The sequence below is a fragment of the Ictidomys tridecemlineatus genome, chromosome 11 (assembly GCF_052094955.1).
Source record: "Ictidomys tridecemlineatus isolate mIctTri1 chromosome 11, mIctTri1.hap1, whole genome shotgun sequence".
Classification (NCBI taxonomy): domain Eukaryota; kingdom Metazoa; phylum Chordata; class Mammalia; order Rodentia; family Sciuridae; genus Ictidomys; species Ictidomys tridecemlineatus.
This window is the reverse complement of record NC_135487.1, coordinates 32850896-32865597: the sequence shown is the minus strand read 5'-3', so window position 1 is coordinate 32865597 and position 14702 is coordinate 32850896. Positions and strand designations below refer to the sequence as shown.

Sequence of the window (14702 nt, the reverse complement as noted above, 5' to 3'; positions counted from 1 at the left end):
TCTCAAGTAGCTGGGATTATAGGTATGTGCCACCATGCCCTGCAGAAACCTTCTTTTGAAGTTGGATTTCAAGGATTGGTGGATCTGGAGATTGAACCCAGGGATGCTCTACCACTGAGCTACATGCCTAGGTCTTTTTATTTTTTGAGTTAGGGTCTCACTAAGTAGCCCGAACTTGCAATCCTTCTGCCTCAGCCTCCTGAGTAGCTAGGATTACAGGTGTGTGCCATTGCACCTGGCTGATCTCAAAGTTGTTTTTTGTTTGTTTCTTTATACTAGGGATTAAACCTTCAAGGGCATTCAAACACTAAGCCATATCCCTAGCCCCTTTTTATTTTTTATTTTGAGACTGGGTATCACTAAATTGCTGAGGTTGATCTCAAACTTGCAATCTTGCCTCAGCTTCCCTAGTCACTCGGATTATAGGCATGTGCCATAACACCTGCTTGAAAGATTTTTGATTAAAAAATAAATGCAGCTGGAGTCCTCAGAGAAATAGATAGGAAAATATTTAATAACTGTATATTAAGAAGAGCAACTAGGGGCTAGGATTATGGCTCTGTGGTAGAGTGCTCACATAGCATGCCTGAGGCACTCACTGGGTTTGATCCTCAGCACCACATAAGCATAAAATAAAGATATTGTGTCTACCTAGAACTAAAAAATAAATATTAAAAAAAGAAGAAGAAGAGTAACTAGTTTCCATTCATGACTGCTGGATAAGTTTCTGCCTCCAGTAGCACTGGTAGACCAGAAAGCAAGCCCTACACAGGAAGTTCCCTCAGAGCAGCTTGGGCAGGGAACCTTAAGAACCTGGGTATAAACACTAGCTCTGCCCTGAGCCAATGGACTTGGATACATACAGGAATATTAAGGAAAGGAGAAATGTTCCTCTGTGCCCTGCATGAGCTTTCTTGCAGCATCCTGGCCTTCACCCCAAAACCTGCTGAGCTCCTATAGGATGGAGCTAATAATAAGATTGTTCTTTTTGTTTCACATTCCCAGGACACTGATGCCTTGTTCCCCTATGACTTGTTCTTTTTCATTCCATCAATATGTACTTGTTAAGCACTTCTTATGAGGGAGGCACTGTGCTAGATGAATCATGGGATCAATGGTGAATAAGCAAGCGTGGCCCTGCCCTCATAGAACTTACATCCTAAACTCTGTGGTGGATTTTGAAGAGTTTGCTTTTCAAACAGCAGGGAAACTTTCTTCCAAGATTTAAAGAGTGATCCAAAATCTGTTTCCTAGTTATCAGTTTGTAGTAAAAAAAGTGAAACTGACTGTTGGCTATTGAAGGATTTTTTTAAACTCCCAAATGAAAATGAAATAGGCCCTGACCTTTATGTGCTGGAAGGAGATGCAGAAGTTAAAGACTATGATCTTTTTAAAATTATTTACTATGGAAAATTTTACACAAATACATAAATAGAGAAAGTAATATAATGAACTTTCATGTATCCATCCCACAGTTTCAACAATTATCAGCACATGGCTAATCTTGTTTTTATATGCTACAGCTCATAATTTAATCTTTAAATATTTCAGTATATCTTTAAAATATAAGAATTCTTATAAAACACCTCAATATCATTATCACGTCTAAAAAAAATACTAACAATACAATACTTTCTTAGTATTGTCAAATAGGATTGTGGCTTTTGGTGTACGGAAATGCAGGCAGTTTTGCACCAAAACTGGCCTCATCTTGCCTGCTGTAGCTTATTTTTAGCTCATTTAGCTTCTACCAGTACTATTCCCACACCTGGCAAATATAATGCAGTTATGTGTGCCCTAAGGATAGACCTGAAGTTGATGTTGTAACTGTCATTCCTGTCCAAAATCTCTGTTGAATGGGACTTTCTCCAAGCCTGGTATAATGAAGATTGATACAGAGCCTTAACTCTATCTACCTCCCCATCTCAAGATCTGTTGGAGACACTTATCTCTTTTCTCTTAAGATCTGTTAGAGACATTTATCCCTTTCTTCTCCCTATCTTTATCTCTCAGGGTTTTTAGAATCAAAGGACATATATTTAAAATTGGTAAATTTCAACGTATTAGAAAAACTATAAAGGTATAGTGGGTGGTACTTGAAAGAGATTCTTTATTCCTGGCTAGAATAATGGAGGTCTTTGAGAAATTGTGGAAGATGAGATTTAAATAGCTCGGTGGTAGGTAGCAATGTGTAGAAAGCCTTGAAGGCTGAGCACGGAGTAACAGACTTTTAAACAGACTGTCTTGGCCAAGTGCAGTGGCACACGCCTGTAGTACAGCTTCTCAGGAGGCTGAGGCAAAAGGATTGCTTGAGACTGAGAGTTTGAGGACAGCCTGTCTCAAAAAAAATAAATAAGAATTAAAAGGTCTTATATGAAATGAGCAATGATACAATCTGGCAGGGAAACCGACCATCGTGCATGGGAAAGAGATTGCTTCAAGGTAAGTAGGAGTCATTATATGATAATCTTGTCAGAAAGTGGTGATTCCTTTAGTAATGGAAAAGAGAGTAAACCTAGGCAATACAACTGCAAGAAAGTTGTGTTTCAACAATCCTTTGCTATATTTAACCTATGAAAGTTAAAATATTCTACTCCATGTTCCTTGTATAAAGACTTCGAATTTTCTGTTAAATAATGTTTCTCTTTTGTTACTTGTTACATGTTAACATCTCCCATCCTAATTCTGGTTTGTTTTTGTTGTTGTTGTTTTTTAGGGGTTACTGGGGGTTGAGCCCAAAGGCACTTTATCATTGAGCTACATCCCCAACCTTTTTATTTTGAGGCAGGGTCTTGCTAAGTTGCTCAAAGCCTCCTAAGCTGTTGAGGCTGGTCTTGAACTTGCAATCCTCCTGCCTCAGACTCCCAAGTTAGTGGGATTACAGGTATGTGCCATCATGCCCAGCCCCATCCAAATTCTTTGAGAATGAAATGGATACCTACCTGGATTGGCAAGGCATTCAGTATTATGAAAGTATTATCAAATTATGAAAAAAAAAAAAAAAGACATGGCTATCTGCATTTGACTAAGCAGAAAAACTATAGGAAGACCTGTGTGGATAAGAAAATCTGTACCACCTTAGACCAAAAGTTTAGTGACTGAACTCTACACATTTTAATTTTGTTTGTTTGTTTGTTTGTTTGTTTGACTGGGCGTGGTAGCGCACACTTGGAATCCAAGCGACTCAGGAGACTGAGGCAGAAGGATTGCAAGTTTGAGGCCAGCCTCAGCAACTTAGCAAGATTAATGAGCTAAAAATAAGCTACAGCAGGCAAGATGAGGCCAGTTTTGATGCACTGCCTGTATCTAAAAACACCAAAAGCTTGGTGAGTGGAAGGAAAGAGATGCAGTGCAAACAACAGATGTAATTTAGTACACCTGTGAAAAAAGAAACATGGCTATCTGCATCTGACTAAGCAGAAAAGCTATAGGAAGACCTGTGTGGATTAGAAAATCTGTACCATTTTAGACCAGAAGCTTAGTGACTGAACTCTACATGTTTTAATTGTTTTTTGTTTGGGAGTGGTAGCGCATACTTGGAACCCAAGTGACTCAGGAGACTGGGGAAGGGGGATTGCAAGTTTGAGACCAGCCTCAGCAACTTAGCAAGACAGTTTAGCAGGGTTCTTTCTCAAAAAGGACAGGGGATATAGCTTAATGGTAAAGTGCCCCTGGATTCCACCCTAGTATCCAAAAACAAACACAAGTTTTTGTTTTTTGTGGTGCTGGGGATCTAACCAAGAGTCTTGTACATTCTAGGCACACTCTACCTCTGAGCTACACTCCTAACCCTTTGAAGTTTTTAATCCAATTCTGAATGATATATGAAGATGACTGTACCAAAAAAACTCTCTTGAACATTGTAATTCAAAATGTATATCCATAGCTAGAGCAGAACTTAGATTGAATATTGTGATGGTGATGCTCAGTAGTGAGCTAAAGGTTCCTCACTCATTTTCAATGTCAGCTGGAGTAAGCTTAAGGAAGCGGAACTTTTAGGAGATCTAGAAACCCAAATATTGGCCCAGTTTTTTGCTTGCTTTAGGAGGTATTGCACCAAAATAGAGACCTGAGTCAGGATCCTAGACTGACACTGTTTCAATGAAAGGAATCAAGCAGTATGTTAGCTTCCTAAGCTAATGCCACAGGAGACAGGCATTTTATACCAGCATTTAAACCAGTCCTGAATTCTGTTTAGCAAAAAATTCCTGGGGGTGGAGGGATATTTCTCTCCTTTTCCCTAACTTGCTAGTGCATTTAAAAGACCTAGAGAAGATTAATCTTTGTTTTATCAATTATCCTCCCAACTGTACTCTACTTTCCTATAGTGAATTTTATTTTTACTGATAAAATATTAAATATAAATCTCATTCTGAGTACCAGTTTAGATAGGTCTTATAAATTCTGATACAAAGCATTATTTTTAGATATTATGCAATTTCAGTTTACATTTCCTCTTTGATTCAAGTATTAAGATAATAAGTTCTTTCTGGGAAAGAATGAATTTATTTCTTAAATTTTGTTGTTGTTATTTATTTCCAATGTTATCATATTATCAAAATATTTGCTATAGTATTTCAAGTTCTCTAAATTTATTGAAATTATCTTTTCAGTCTAGTACGTGGTTGTTTTGTTAATATTTTATAGGCAGTTGTAAAGAAAGTATATTCTTTAATCTATAGAATTGAGAAAATATGAGATCTTCCTTATTAATCATATTATTTAGGTCTTGTACCCTTAAGATTAGTCTTAAAAGGAAGAATCAAGTACTTCCTTCTTGTCCAGAATAATATAAAATTACAATCAATCTCTTTTAGTGTTAGAATCTGATCCTACTGTGAGATACTTACAGTCTTAGAATTGGTCTTCAGAGCAGGGAGAGGAAAAAGAGAGAAGAAAATTACTTTGAATAGCACCAACAATGTACCAGGTACTACTAGTCTGAAAGCTCATTCAGTCCTTAAAATAGTTCTTGAGCCGGGTGAGGTGGCACTCACCTGTAATCCCAAGCAGCTCAGGAGAATAAAACAAGAAGATCGCAAGTTCAAAGCCAGCCTCAGCAAAAAAAAAAAAAAAAATGAGGCTAAGCAACTCAGTGAGATCCTGTCTCTAAATAAAATACAAAATAGGGCTGGGGCTGCTAAACACAGTGCTTTCCTAGCATGCACAAGGCCCTGAATTCAATCCCTAACACAACAACAAAAAAATTTAATTAAATTCTCTCCTTAGGAATTATCTTTATATTATAGAGGAAGAAGATGAGGCTTAAAAGTCATTCATTTGCTTCTGCTGGGGTGTAACTTAGTGGTAAACTGCTTACTTTGCATGGTGAGTATGCTAACTCCCAGTATTCCCACCCCAAAAGTAATTTGCTCACCATCATACAGCCAGAGCCTTAACAAAATCAGTCACCATTGGTGAATTGATTGCTAGCAATGTCTACCACAGATATTAGATATCTGTATTACAGAGATATGCACACATGCACATGTAACATACCTGAAAAGATAAGAAAACTCTCATAATTTCCTAGCCTGAGCTATATAAGGATGCAGAGAAGAAAGGATGGGCCCCACAAAGTGAAGCCAGGAGTTCAGGGTAAGCAGTCATACACCAAGGTCAGAATCAGGATGACAATTAAAGCTGCCTGCAAGCTGAAGTTATGGAATAGAGAAAGCAAAAGAAAGCACAATAAAAATAAGCAGCAAAGATGAAGGACCACATAGTACCATTAGAGATAGGTAATAGTTGCCTTGGTTATTGTTTTTGCTGTTGTGGTTTGGTTTGGGCAAGGATGGTTGTGTTTGCTATGCGGGGGCAGGGGGTTGTTTTGTGAGGGGGCTTTGTTTTTTGTTGTTTGTTTTTTGTAATTGTAGATGGGCAGAATGCCTTTATTTTATTTTATTTATTTATTTTTTTTTTATGTGGTGCTGAGGATTGAACCCAGTGCCTCACATGTGCTAGGCAAGTGCTCTGCCACAGCCACAGCCCAGGTTTTTTGTTTTTTTTTTGTGGAGTTTTTTATTTTGTTTTTTGGTGGGATGCTCTACCACTGAGCTATATCTCCAGCCCTTTTTGAGACAGGATCTGCTAAATCACTAAAGCTGGGCTTGAGCTTACAATTCTCCTGTCTCAGTTTCCCAAGGAGTGTATCACCTTGCCCAGATGGGTCTTCATTGTTCAGCTCAAGCATTGATGTGGCTTTGCTAGATGGTTTTCTGTCCTTCAGTGTTCTAGAGATTGCTTGGTGGGCTCTTTACTTCAATAACAAACAAAATTAAGCAAAGACTGTATTGAACTCACCTGTATAAAAAACAGGTGAGTTTGGTTGTTTTTTTGTTTGTTTGTTTTTTGTTGTTATTGTTTTTTAAGCCCAAGAACAAAGCATAGTGAGACTCTATCTCTAAATAAAATACAAAAAAAAAAAAAAAAGGGCTGAGGATGTGGCTCAGTGGTTGATTGCCCCTGGGTTCAATCCCCAGTACCCAAATAAATAAATGAATGTTTAAAAAGAGCTGGGGTATAGCTTAGAGGTAGGCTGCCCCCCAAAAGGAAAGAAAAATCCAAAAACAGTCCAGATATATTGGGGAAACAAAGGAAGAGTTATCAGAATAGGAGCAGATCAAAAGAATGATGCCACAGAAAGTAAGGGAAGAATATTAAGTAATGGCCTATAACTGTAAAATTTGAAAAATCAAAAGAATATAAAAGGAAAGTATCACTACTATAAGGTAACTATTGTGAACACTTAAATGTATTTCCATTATTTTATTTATATACATATATATATATATACACACACACACACACACACATGCACACAAATACACAATTGAACTCACATTAAAATTTTCTACTTCATTATTATTTCATGAGCATTTTCCTGTGTCATCAAAAATTCTTTATAATCTCAGTTTTGCCTATATGATATTCTATTACATAAGGGCATTATTATTCTGTTGTTGGTTATTTGTTTTCTATATTTATAAATAGGATTAAAAGGAATACCTTTTCTCTAAGATCTTTATATGGCAATTTCATGAAACAAGGAAGGTATTTTCTGAGAAACCTATAAGAAAGAAGGGAGGAGCTGCGGTTAGCTCAGTGGTGGAGCACTTGCCTTGCACATGTGAGGCACTGGGTTTGATCCTCAGCACTACATAAAAATAAATAAAGATGTGTGTGTGTGTGTGTGTGTGTGTGTGTGTGTGTGTGTGTGTGTGTATTTTTTTCTTTATGTGGTGTTGAGGATCGAACCCAGCGCCCTGCGAATGCCAAATGAGCGCGCTACCGCTTCAGCCACATCCCCAGCCTATCCCCAGTGTCTATCTTAAAAAAAAAAAAAAAAGTCTTTATTTAAAAAAAATGGGGGGCTGGGGTTGTGGCTCAGTGGTAGTGCGCTCACCTAGCACACGTGAGGCACTGAGTTCCATCCTCAGCACCACATAAAAATGAAATAAAGAGGGGCTGGGATGTGGCTCAAGTGGTAGCGTGCTCACCTGGCATGCGTGCGGCCAGGGTTCGATCCTCAGCACCACATACAAAGATGTGTGTCCGCTGAAAACTAAAAAATAAGTATTAAAAAATTTTTAAAAATATATTAAAAAAATGAAATAAAGATATTGTGTCCACCTACAACTCAAAAACAATTTTAAAAAAAGAGAGAGAGAAGGAAGTCAGGTATAATCCCAGTGACTTGAGGAGGATGAGGCAGGAGAATTGACTTGATCCTTTAAAAATAACAAAAAACGATCAAGGTCAGACTCTAACTTAGTGAGACCTTTCTCAAAATAAAAACAAAAAGAGAGATGTAGTTCAACGGTAGAGCACCCCTAGGTTAAACCCCAGGACCATAAAAAGAGAGAAGGAAGATTGCCTAGCAAGTGTACGGCCCTGTGTTCTACCCCAAGCACCTTTTTTTAAAAAAAAAAAATGGAATGGAATGGGAGAAAAGAAGATTGACCAGGGCCCTGTATCCTTCTAGCAGCCTTTAGGCCAAGGTCAAAATGTTCACAGTGGTTCACACTAGCCTTGTATAATTTCTTGGCATAGCTTTGAGCTGCCTCCACTCTGACTAGGAAGCAGGAAGAGTAATTGTGTCCTCCCCTATGCTGTTAAGCCAACTGCATTATGGGAACTGGCCTAATGCTGAGCTCCAGCAAAAGTGGGTGAGTCCTGGCAAAACAGTTTCATATCCCCTCTTCAAATCACTGACCTCCTTGAGCTGATAGGGCTGTTTGCCAAGGCTTGTTTGCTTGCCTCTTGCAGTGAGAGTTCTGTTTGGTTCATAATGTAAATATCATGGCCCTGAAATCCTCCAGCTGTCCATGCTTTGTCACTTCTTCAAAAGGAACTGACTTGTTTTCCAGTGGAGGGGGCCAAGGAACATTTGCTACCCACACTGATTTGGAACATTAAAAGGGGAGAAAAAAAGCTAAGAGTAAGAGTTGTTTCATTCTTTGTATTCATATGGAAATTTTTAATCTCCATCAGAGGATCAGGAGAAAACTCATATTGAAATTCAATACAAGAACTTCCAGCTTACACAGCATTTTTCAAAGATGTTTGACTTGATCCTTTAAAAATAACAAAAACCATGAACTGTGTAGCTCCAGGACTCAAATTATCCTTACTCTTCTCAGCCTTTGCTTTTGTCTTACCGCTTACCTGCTCTCTATCTGTGTGGTCCTGTGTCTACATGATCAGCTTCTTTGAATGGGGGCTAGGATGGGGGGAAACTGTGCAGTAGCAGTCTGGTTTATATGGCTACCTATACTTTAACCCTTCTCTCGGGCCTTCTTGTCTCATCTCCTAGAATATTATAATTGATTCCTCTATCTTTAATCTCCTTATTCCTGGCTTCCTCACACACTGCTACCAGAATTACCTTATTAAGAAATAAAACTGGGGACTGGAATTGTGGCTCAGCAGTGAAGCACTCACCTAGCACATACGAGGCCCTGGTTTCGATCCTCAGCACCAAATAAAAATAAATAAATAAATATATTGTGTCCAACTACAACTAAAAAATAAATATTAAAAAGGGGGGGCTGGGGTTGTGACTTAAGTGGTAGAGTGCTCGCCTAGCACATGTGAGGCACTGGGTTCTATCCTTAGCACCACATAAAAATAAAATAAAGATATTGTGGGCTGGGGATGTGGCTCAAGCGGCCTGGGTTCGATCCTCAGCACCACATACCAACAAAGATGTTGTGTCCACCAATAACTAAAAAATAAATATTAAAAAAAAATTCTCTCTCTCTCAAAAAAAAATAAAATAAAAGATATTGTATCCACCTAAAACTAAAAAATAAATAAAAGAAAGAAAGAAAGAATATTGATCATGTCGCTTTCCTGTTTAAAATCTACTACTGACTTCTCTGTCTAGATTTTCTAGACCACCACAGAACACTTCCAAAATCTGGCTCCATTGCCCACCTGATCAACTTCATCTCTCTCCACCTTTCTCCTTAAACACATATCAGGCCACTGCCCACAGGATTATTAATTCCTTAAAGTCAGAAACAGCATATTATCAAAACCAAGCATAGCAACTGGAATATAGTAGATGCTTGGTAAATGCTAAATAAATTTAAAGTTCTAACAAGGTGCAATGGAAAGAGTAAACTGAAAAACATGTGCTAGTCTCTCATCCAGCTGCTTTCATTTCCTTTGCTAAGTATAAATCAAAAGCACATTCACGGTATTAAGGATCAGGTCTCTTCTTCCCCTGTTATAGATTCCTGATCACTTCTACCCAATATCCTGTCTTGATACCCACCAGGAAGCAGCATGCTTCCTGGGATGCAAAAGACCAAATGGTGGAGATCTCCAAAGTTCTTGACCAAGATTGATTACTGCTTATATTGGGGTGACTTAAAAATAATAGAGGGGCGGGGGCTGTGGCTCAGCAATAGAGTACTTGCCTAGCATGTGCGAAGCCCTGAGTTCGATCCTCGGCACCACATAAAAATTCATTGTGGAAATTCTTTGATAACCTTTAGTATTTAAATAGGCACAACTGTTCTAATGTAAGGGAACCCATTCTTTTTAGTAGGTAAGAATGTAAAGTCTTGGGCTTGGGTTGTGGCTCTGAGGTAGAGCACTTGCCTAGCATGCATGAGGCACTGAGTTTGATCCTCAGCACCACATAAAAATAAAATAAAGATGTGTCCACCTTTAACTAAAAATAAATAAATAAGTATAAAGTCTGCTTGGGAACTACTTAGTCTTTAGAATGGATCTTAAATTTGCAGAGTGTTTAGATCAGACCAGCAGAGTAGTACCATAGAAGCTAAGAAAAAAAACAAAAGGCAAGAAACTAGCCAGGCCTGGTGGCGTATGCCTATAACCCCAGCGGCTTGGGAGGCTGAGGCAGGAGTAATGAGAATTCAAAGCCAGCCTCAGCAATGGCAAGGTGCTAAGCAACTCAGTGATACCCTGTCTCTAAATAAAATACAAAATAGGTCTGGGGATGTGACTCAGTAGTCAAGTGCCCCTGAGTTCAATCCCCAGTATCCCACACCCTGACCAAAAAAGAAAAAAAAAAAATGGCAAGAAACTTAAGAATGGCCTAAGGTTCTTTTCTTACTCCCCGGCCATCATGGCAGCTGCTCTTGGTTGGGGGCCATTTCTTACCTAAGGCAATAAGGTGGTGGCCTCAAATAAGAGGAAAAAGTCTCTGGAGTTGATTGACTCTTGGCTCCAGCTTGTTATAAAAAGTGGAAAGTACATATTGGGGTATAAGCAAATTCTGAAAATGACCACACAGGACAAAGCAACATTGGTCATCCTTGCAAACAACTGTTTAAATACATGTTTAAATACATGTGCCTATACATACATACACATGTACATTCACATGCCCAGCTTTGAAGAAATCTGAATAGTACTATGACATGTTAGCCAAAACTGATGTCTATTGCTACAGTGATAATATTGAATTGGGTACAGTATGCAGAAAATAGTACAGAGCATGCACACTGTCATTGATCCAGGTGATTCTGATATTGTTAGAAGTATGCCAGAACAGTCTGCACAATTTTTCTTTAATAAAATGTGTCAGAGCTTATTTTAAAAACAAAAAAGAATAGCCTAAAGTTTTAAATTTATTTTAAACAATACCTTCTTTATTTTGTTTATTTTTATGTGGTGCTGAGAATTGAACCCAGTGCCTCACACACGCTAGGCAAACACTCCACCACTGAGCCACAACCCAGGCCTTAAAATTTTGATAATTTGCATAAAGAAGAAAAAAAATCACCCATAATTCTACTCAATGAGAGAATATTCCTATACATAGTTATGTTTAACACAGCTGTTAACATTATAAAATTTTAAGATATATAATTCACAACCATAACAGATTAAAGGGGGAAAATACGATAAACCCCAGGGATATAAGAAATGCTTTTTTTCCCCCAGTACTGGGAATTAAACCCGGGAGTCCTCCTCTACCACAGAGTTCCATTCCAGCCCTTTTTTGTTATTGTTGAGACAAGGTTTTGTTCTCTTGCCCAAGCTGGCAACCTGGCCTTGAACTTATGATCCTCCTGCCTTAACCTCCCGAGTTACTGGAATTATAGGTATGTGTCACTCACCCACCAAAAAATAATTTTTTTTTTTAATAAAACTTAGTGCCAGGCCCAGTGGCTCACACCTCTCATCCCAGTGACTCGGGAGACTGAGGCAGGAGGATCTCAAGTTTGAGGTAAGCCTCAGCAACTTAGTGAACCCTGTCTCAAAAATAAAAAGGACTGGGGGTGTTACTCAGTAACACCTGGGTTCAATCCCCAGTACCAAGAAAGAAAGGAAGGAAGAAAGAAAATTCAGTGTCATTTATAGATAAAAGCTCTTAATAAGTTAGGAATGAAAGAAAGAAAGGGGGCTAGGTTGTAGCTCAGCTTTCCTAGCATGTGTGAGGCACTGGGTTCGATCCTCAGCACCACATAAAAATATATATAAAAAATTATTTTTTTAAAAGTCACTTGATTTAAAAAAGAAAAAAAAGTTCAGTATCATTTATAGATGAAAGTTAGGAATTAAAGAGAACTTCCTTAACCTGATAAAAGATATCTATAATAAATCTAAAACAATCATTCTAAATAATAATGGAAAAATTCCATTTAAAATCAGGAATAAAGAGCTGAGTGCAGTAGTGCATACCTGTAATTCTAGCTATTCAGGGGACCGAAGCAGCAGGATTGCTTAAGCCAAGGAGTTTCAGCACCAGCCTGGGCAACACATCAAGACCTCATCTCAAAAAAAAAAAAAAAAAATGCTCTCAATGTTGCTAGTCAGTATGTATTAGAGGTCTTAGCTGATATGCTAAAATTATGAAATAAATAAATAGAAATTAAATATATAGAGATTGGAGAGGAAGAAAAATTGTTTTCATATTTTTAAAATAACTTTCCTCAAAAGACCAGAATATTCTGCCTTCTCATGGGTTGTTGCCAATGAGGAGGCAGAGCACCATGTTTAAATATTTGTGCCTATACATACATGTACATTCAAATACATGCTCCACATACCATGTATGTGGACTAGATGAAAGATTTTTCTACTTTGACAAGGTTTAGATTCATTATATTACCTTCCCACCCCACGAGGCAGATAAAGAGAACTCAGAGCCTCTGCTCCTCCAGAACTGCCAAATCCATTCCATGTTTGATCTCTTTCAGTCCCAAGGTGGTATGTTAAGATTTGGCTTTTCCCCAGATACACAGAGTTTTTGATCCCAATAGAATCCAGTCTGTTTTCTCATATTTGGTCACTCTTTCTTCCTAGGTCAATCACTTCTATCCGGAGTGAACTGATTCCATATTTAGTAAGAAAACAGTTTTCCTCAGCTTCCTCACAACAAGGGCAAGAAGAAAAAGAGGAGGATCTAAAGAAAAAGGAGCTGAAGTCCTTAGGTCAGTGCTTGGGTTGGGGTAATAAGAGAAGAGGTAAGAGTTCTTTGGAGAGTCCCAACCCAAAAAGCTAGTCTTAAGGTGGCAGACTTTTGTTTAGTCTACAGGGCAAGATAGGCTAGCTGACCCCACTCTCTGAGCTCTAGGTAAGTTTGCTTAGCAAGTTCTGTCACAGTGTTCTTTAGGGACAGGCAGGTCAAGCTTCCAGACCCATTGTGTGGTTCATAGATCTATATGGTTCTTCACTAGACCATTATGTCTTTAAACTCTCTTTGCCATATCTCAGTTCTCTGGTTCTTCAGGGTCTGCATAAACCTAGTCCTGATTATACTCAGCTTCTTTTGTCTAGTGAAGGAAGGTGAAGAAGTGTACAGTTACAGTCCAACTAGGGACCAAAAAATATTTATCAAATGAATAAACAGTATAGCATAATGATTAAGATCATAGTACTTGGCATCAAACAGACCTAGGTTTGAAATCTGCCTCTACCTCTTAACTGATTCTGTGACCTGAAGCAGGTTACTTAGCCTTCTTGGTTTTCTTACCATAAAATAAAGGATTTCAAAGGGTTATTGTGAGACCTGAAAAACTGGAACCCAGTTACTCTGGCTCCAAGTTATATATTCCTTCTTTCTTAGCACAGCTGATATAGTAATAGAGACTAGCATCACAAAGCCTGAGTACTTGAGTACTTGCTTGTGTTCCTTCTTGATTTATAAGAATCATCTATTTTATTTTCCCTAGAGTATTTGATTATTGTTCAAACTTGTTTATGGGACCTCTATTAAGCTTTTTTTCCTTCTTTTGTGAACCTAGGAGCACTTAACCACAACCCCAGACATTTTTTTATATATATTTTATTTAGAGACAGGGTCTTGCTGAGTTACTTAGGGCCTCTCCAAGTTGCTGAGGCTGGCTTTGAACTTGTGATCCTTCTGCCTCAGCCTCCCAAGCTGCTAATATTATAGGCATGTACCATCACACTGGGCTTATCCTATTAAGCCTTTTTATATCAAACAATATTTCAAACACTCAGAGAAATACATTGCCTCCTTAAATTTGATTTAGTATTTCTGATTGTAATGGGATTTCCAAAGGGTTCATGTTAACTGTACCCTCTTTCAAAAATTTGACTGATTCTATATCTTGGTCATCTCTCTCTCTCTCTCTTTTATTTGCTTGGATTGGGCATTCTGAAGATATTTACAGTTTTATAAAAGAAGCCAATACACTGACCTTGGCTCCCTATGATGCCTGCTGGAATGCTTGTCGAAAAGATCGGTGGGATGACTTGGCCAGATCACAGGTGCGCTGCTATGTCCACATCATGAAAGAGGGGCTCTGCTCTCGAGTAAGCACACTGGGACTCTACATGGAAGCAAACAGACAGGTGAGAAGATAGTTTAAAAGAGGAATCATGGGGCCAAGTGCGGTGGCACATGCCTGTCATCTCCAGAGTCTAAGGCATCAGGACCATGAATTCAAAGCCATCCTCAGGAAAAAAAAAAAAAACAAGGTGCTAAGCAACTCAGTGAGACTCTGTCTCTAAGTAAAATACAAAAAAGAGCTGGTTATGTGATTCGGTGGTTATGTGTCCCTGGGTCCAATCACCAGTACCCCAAAAACAGAAGAATCATGGAAGCTGGGTGTGGTGGCATATGCCAATAATCCCAGCTACTCCAGATTCTGAGGCAGGATTACAAATTCTAGGTCAGCCTAGGCAATTTAGTGAGACCCTGTCTCAGAAAAATATCTAGGTTTGGGGGTTTGGCTCAGTGATAGAGAACT

The 14702-nt window shown here is 38.5% G+C and overlaps 1 protein-coding gene across 4 annotated transcripts in view; it reads left to right on the top strand.

Moving 5' to 3' along the window:
* Positions 1-14702, top strand: part of Eif2b3 (eukaryotic translation initiation factor 2B subunit gamma) — a 109797-nt gene that overhangs the window by 73958 nt on the left and 21137 nt on the right. For all 4 annotated transcript variants that reach the window (XM_005317960.5, XM_078026156.1, XM_078026157.1 and 1 more), the window contains exons 7-8: positions 12790-12917; positions 14114-14304. In XM_005317960.5, coding sequence (XP_005318017.1) covers positions 12790-12917; positions 14114-14304 — 319 coding nt within the window. The remainder of the gene's footprint in view (positions 1-12789; positions 12918-14113; positions 14305-14702) is intronic.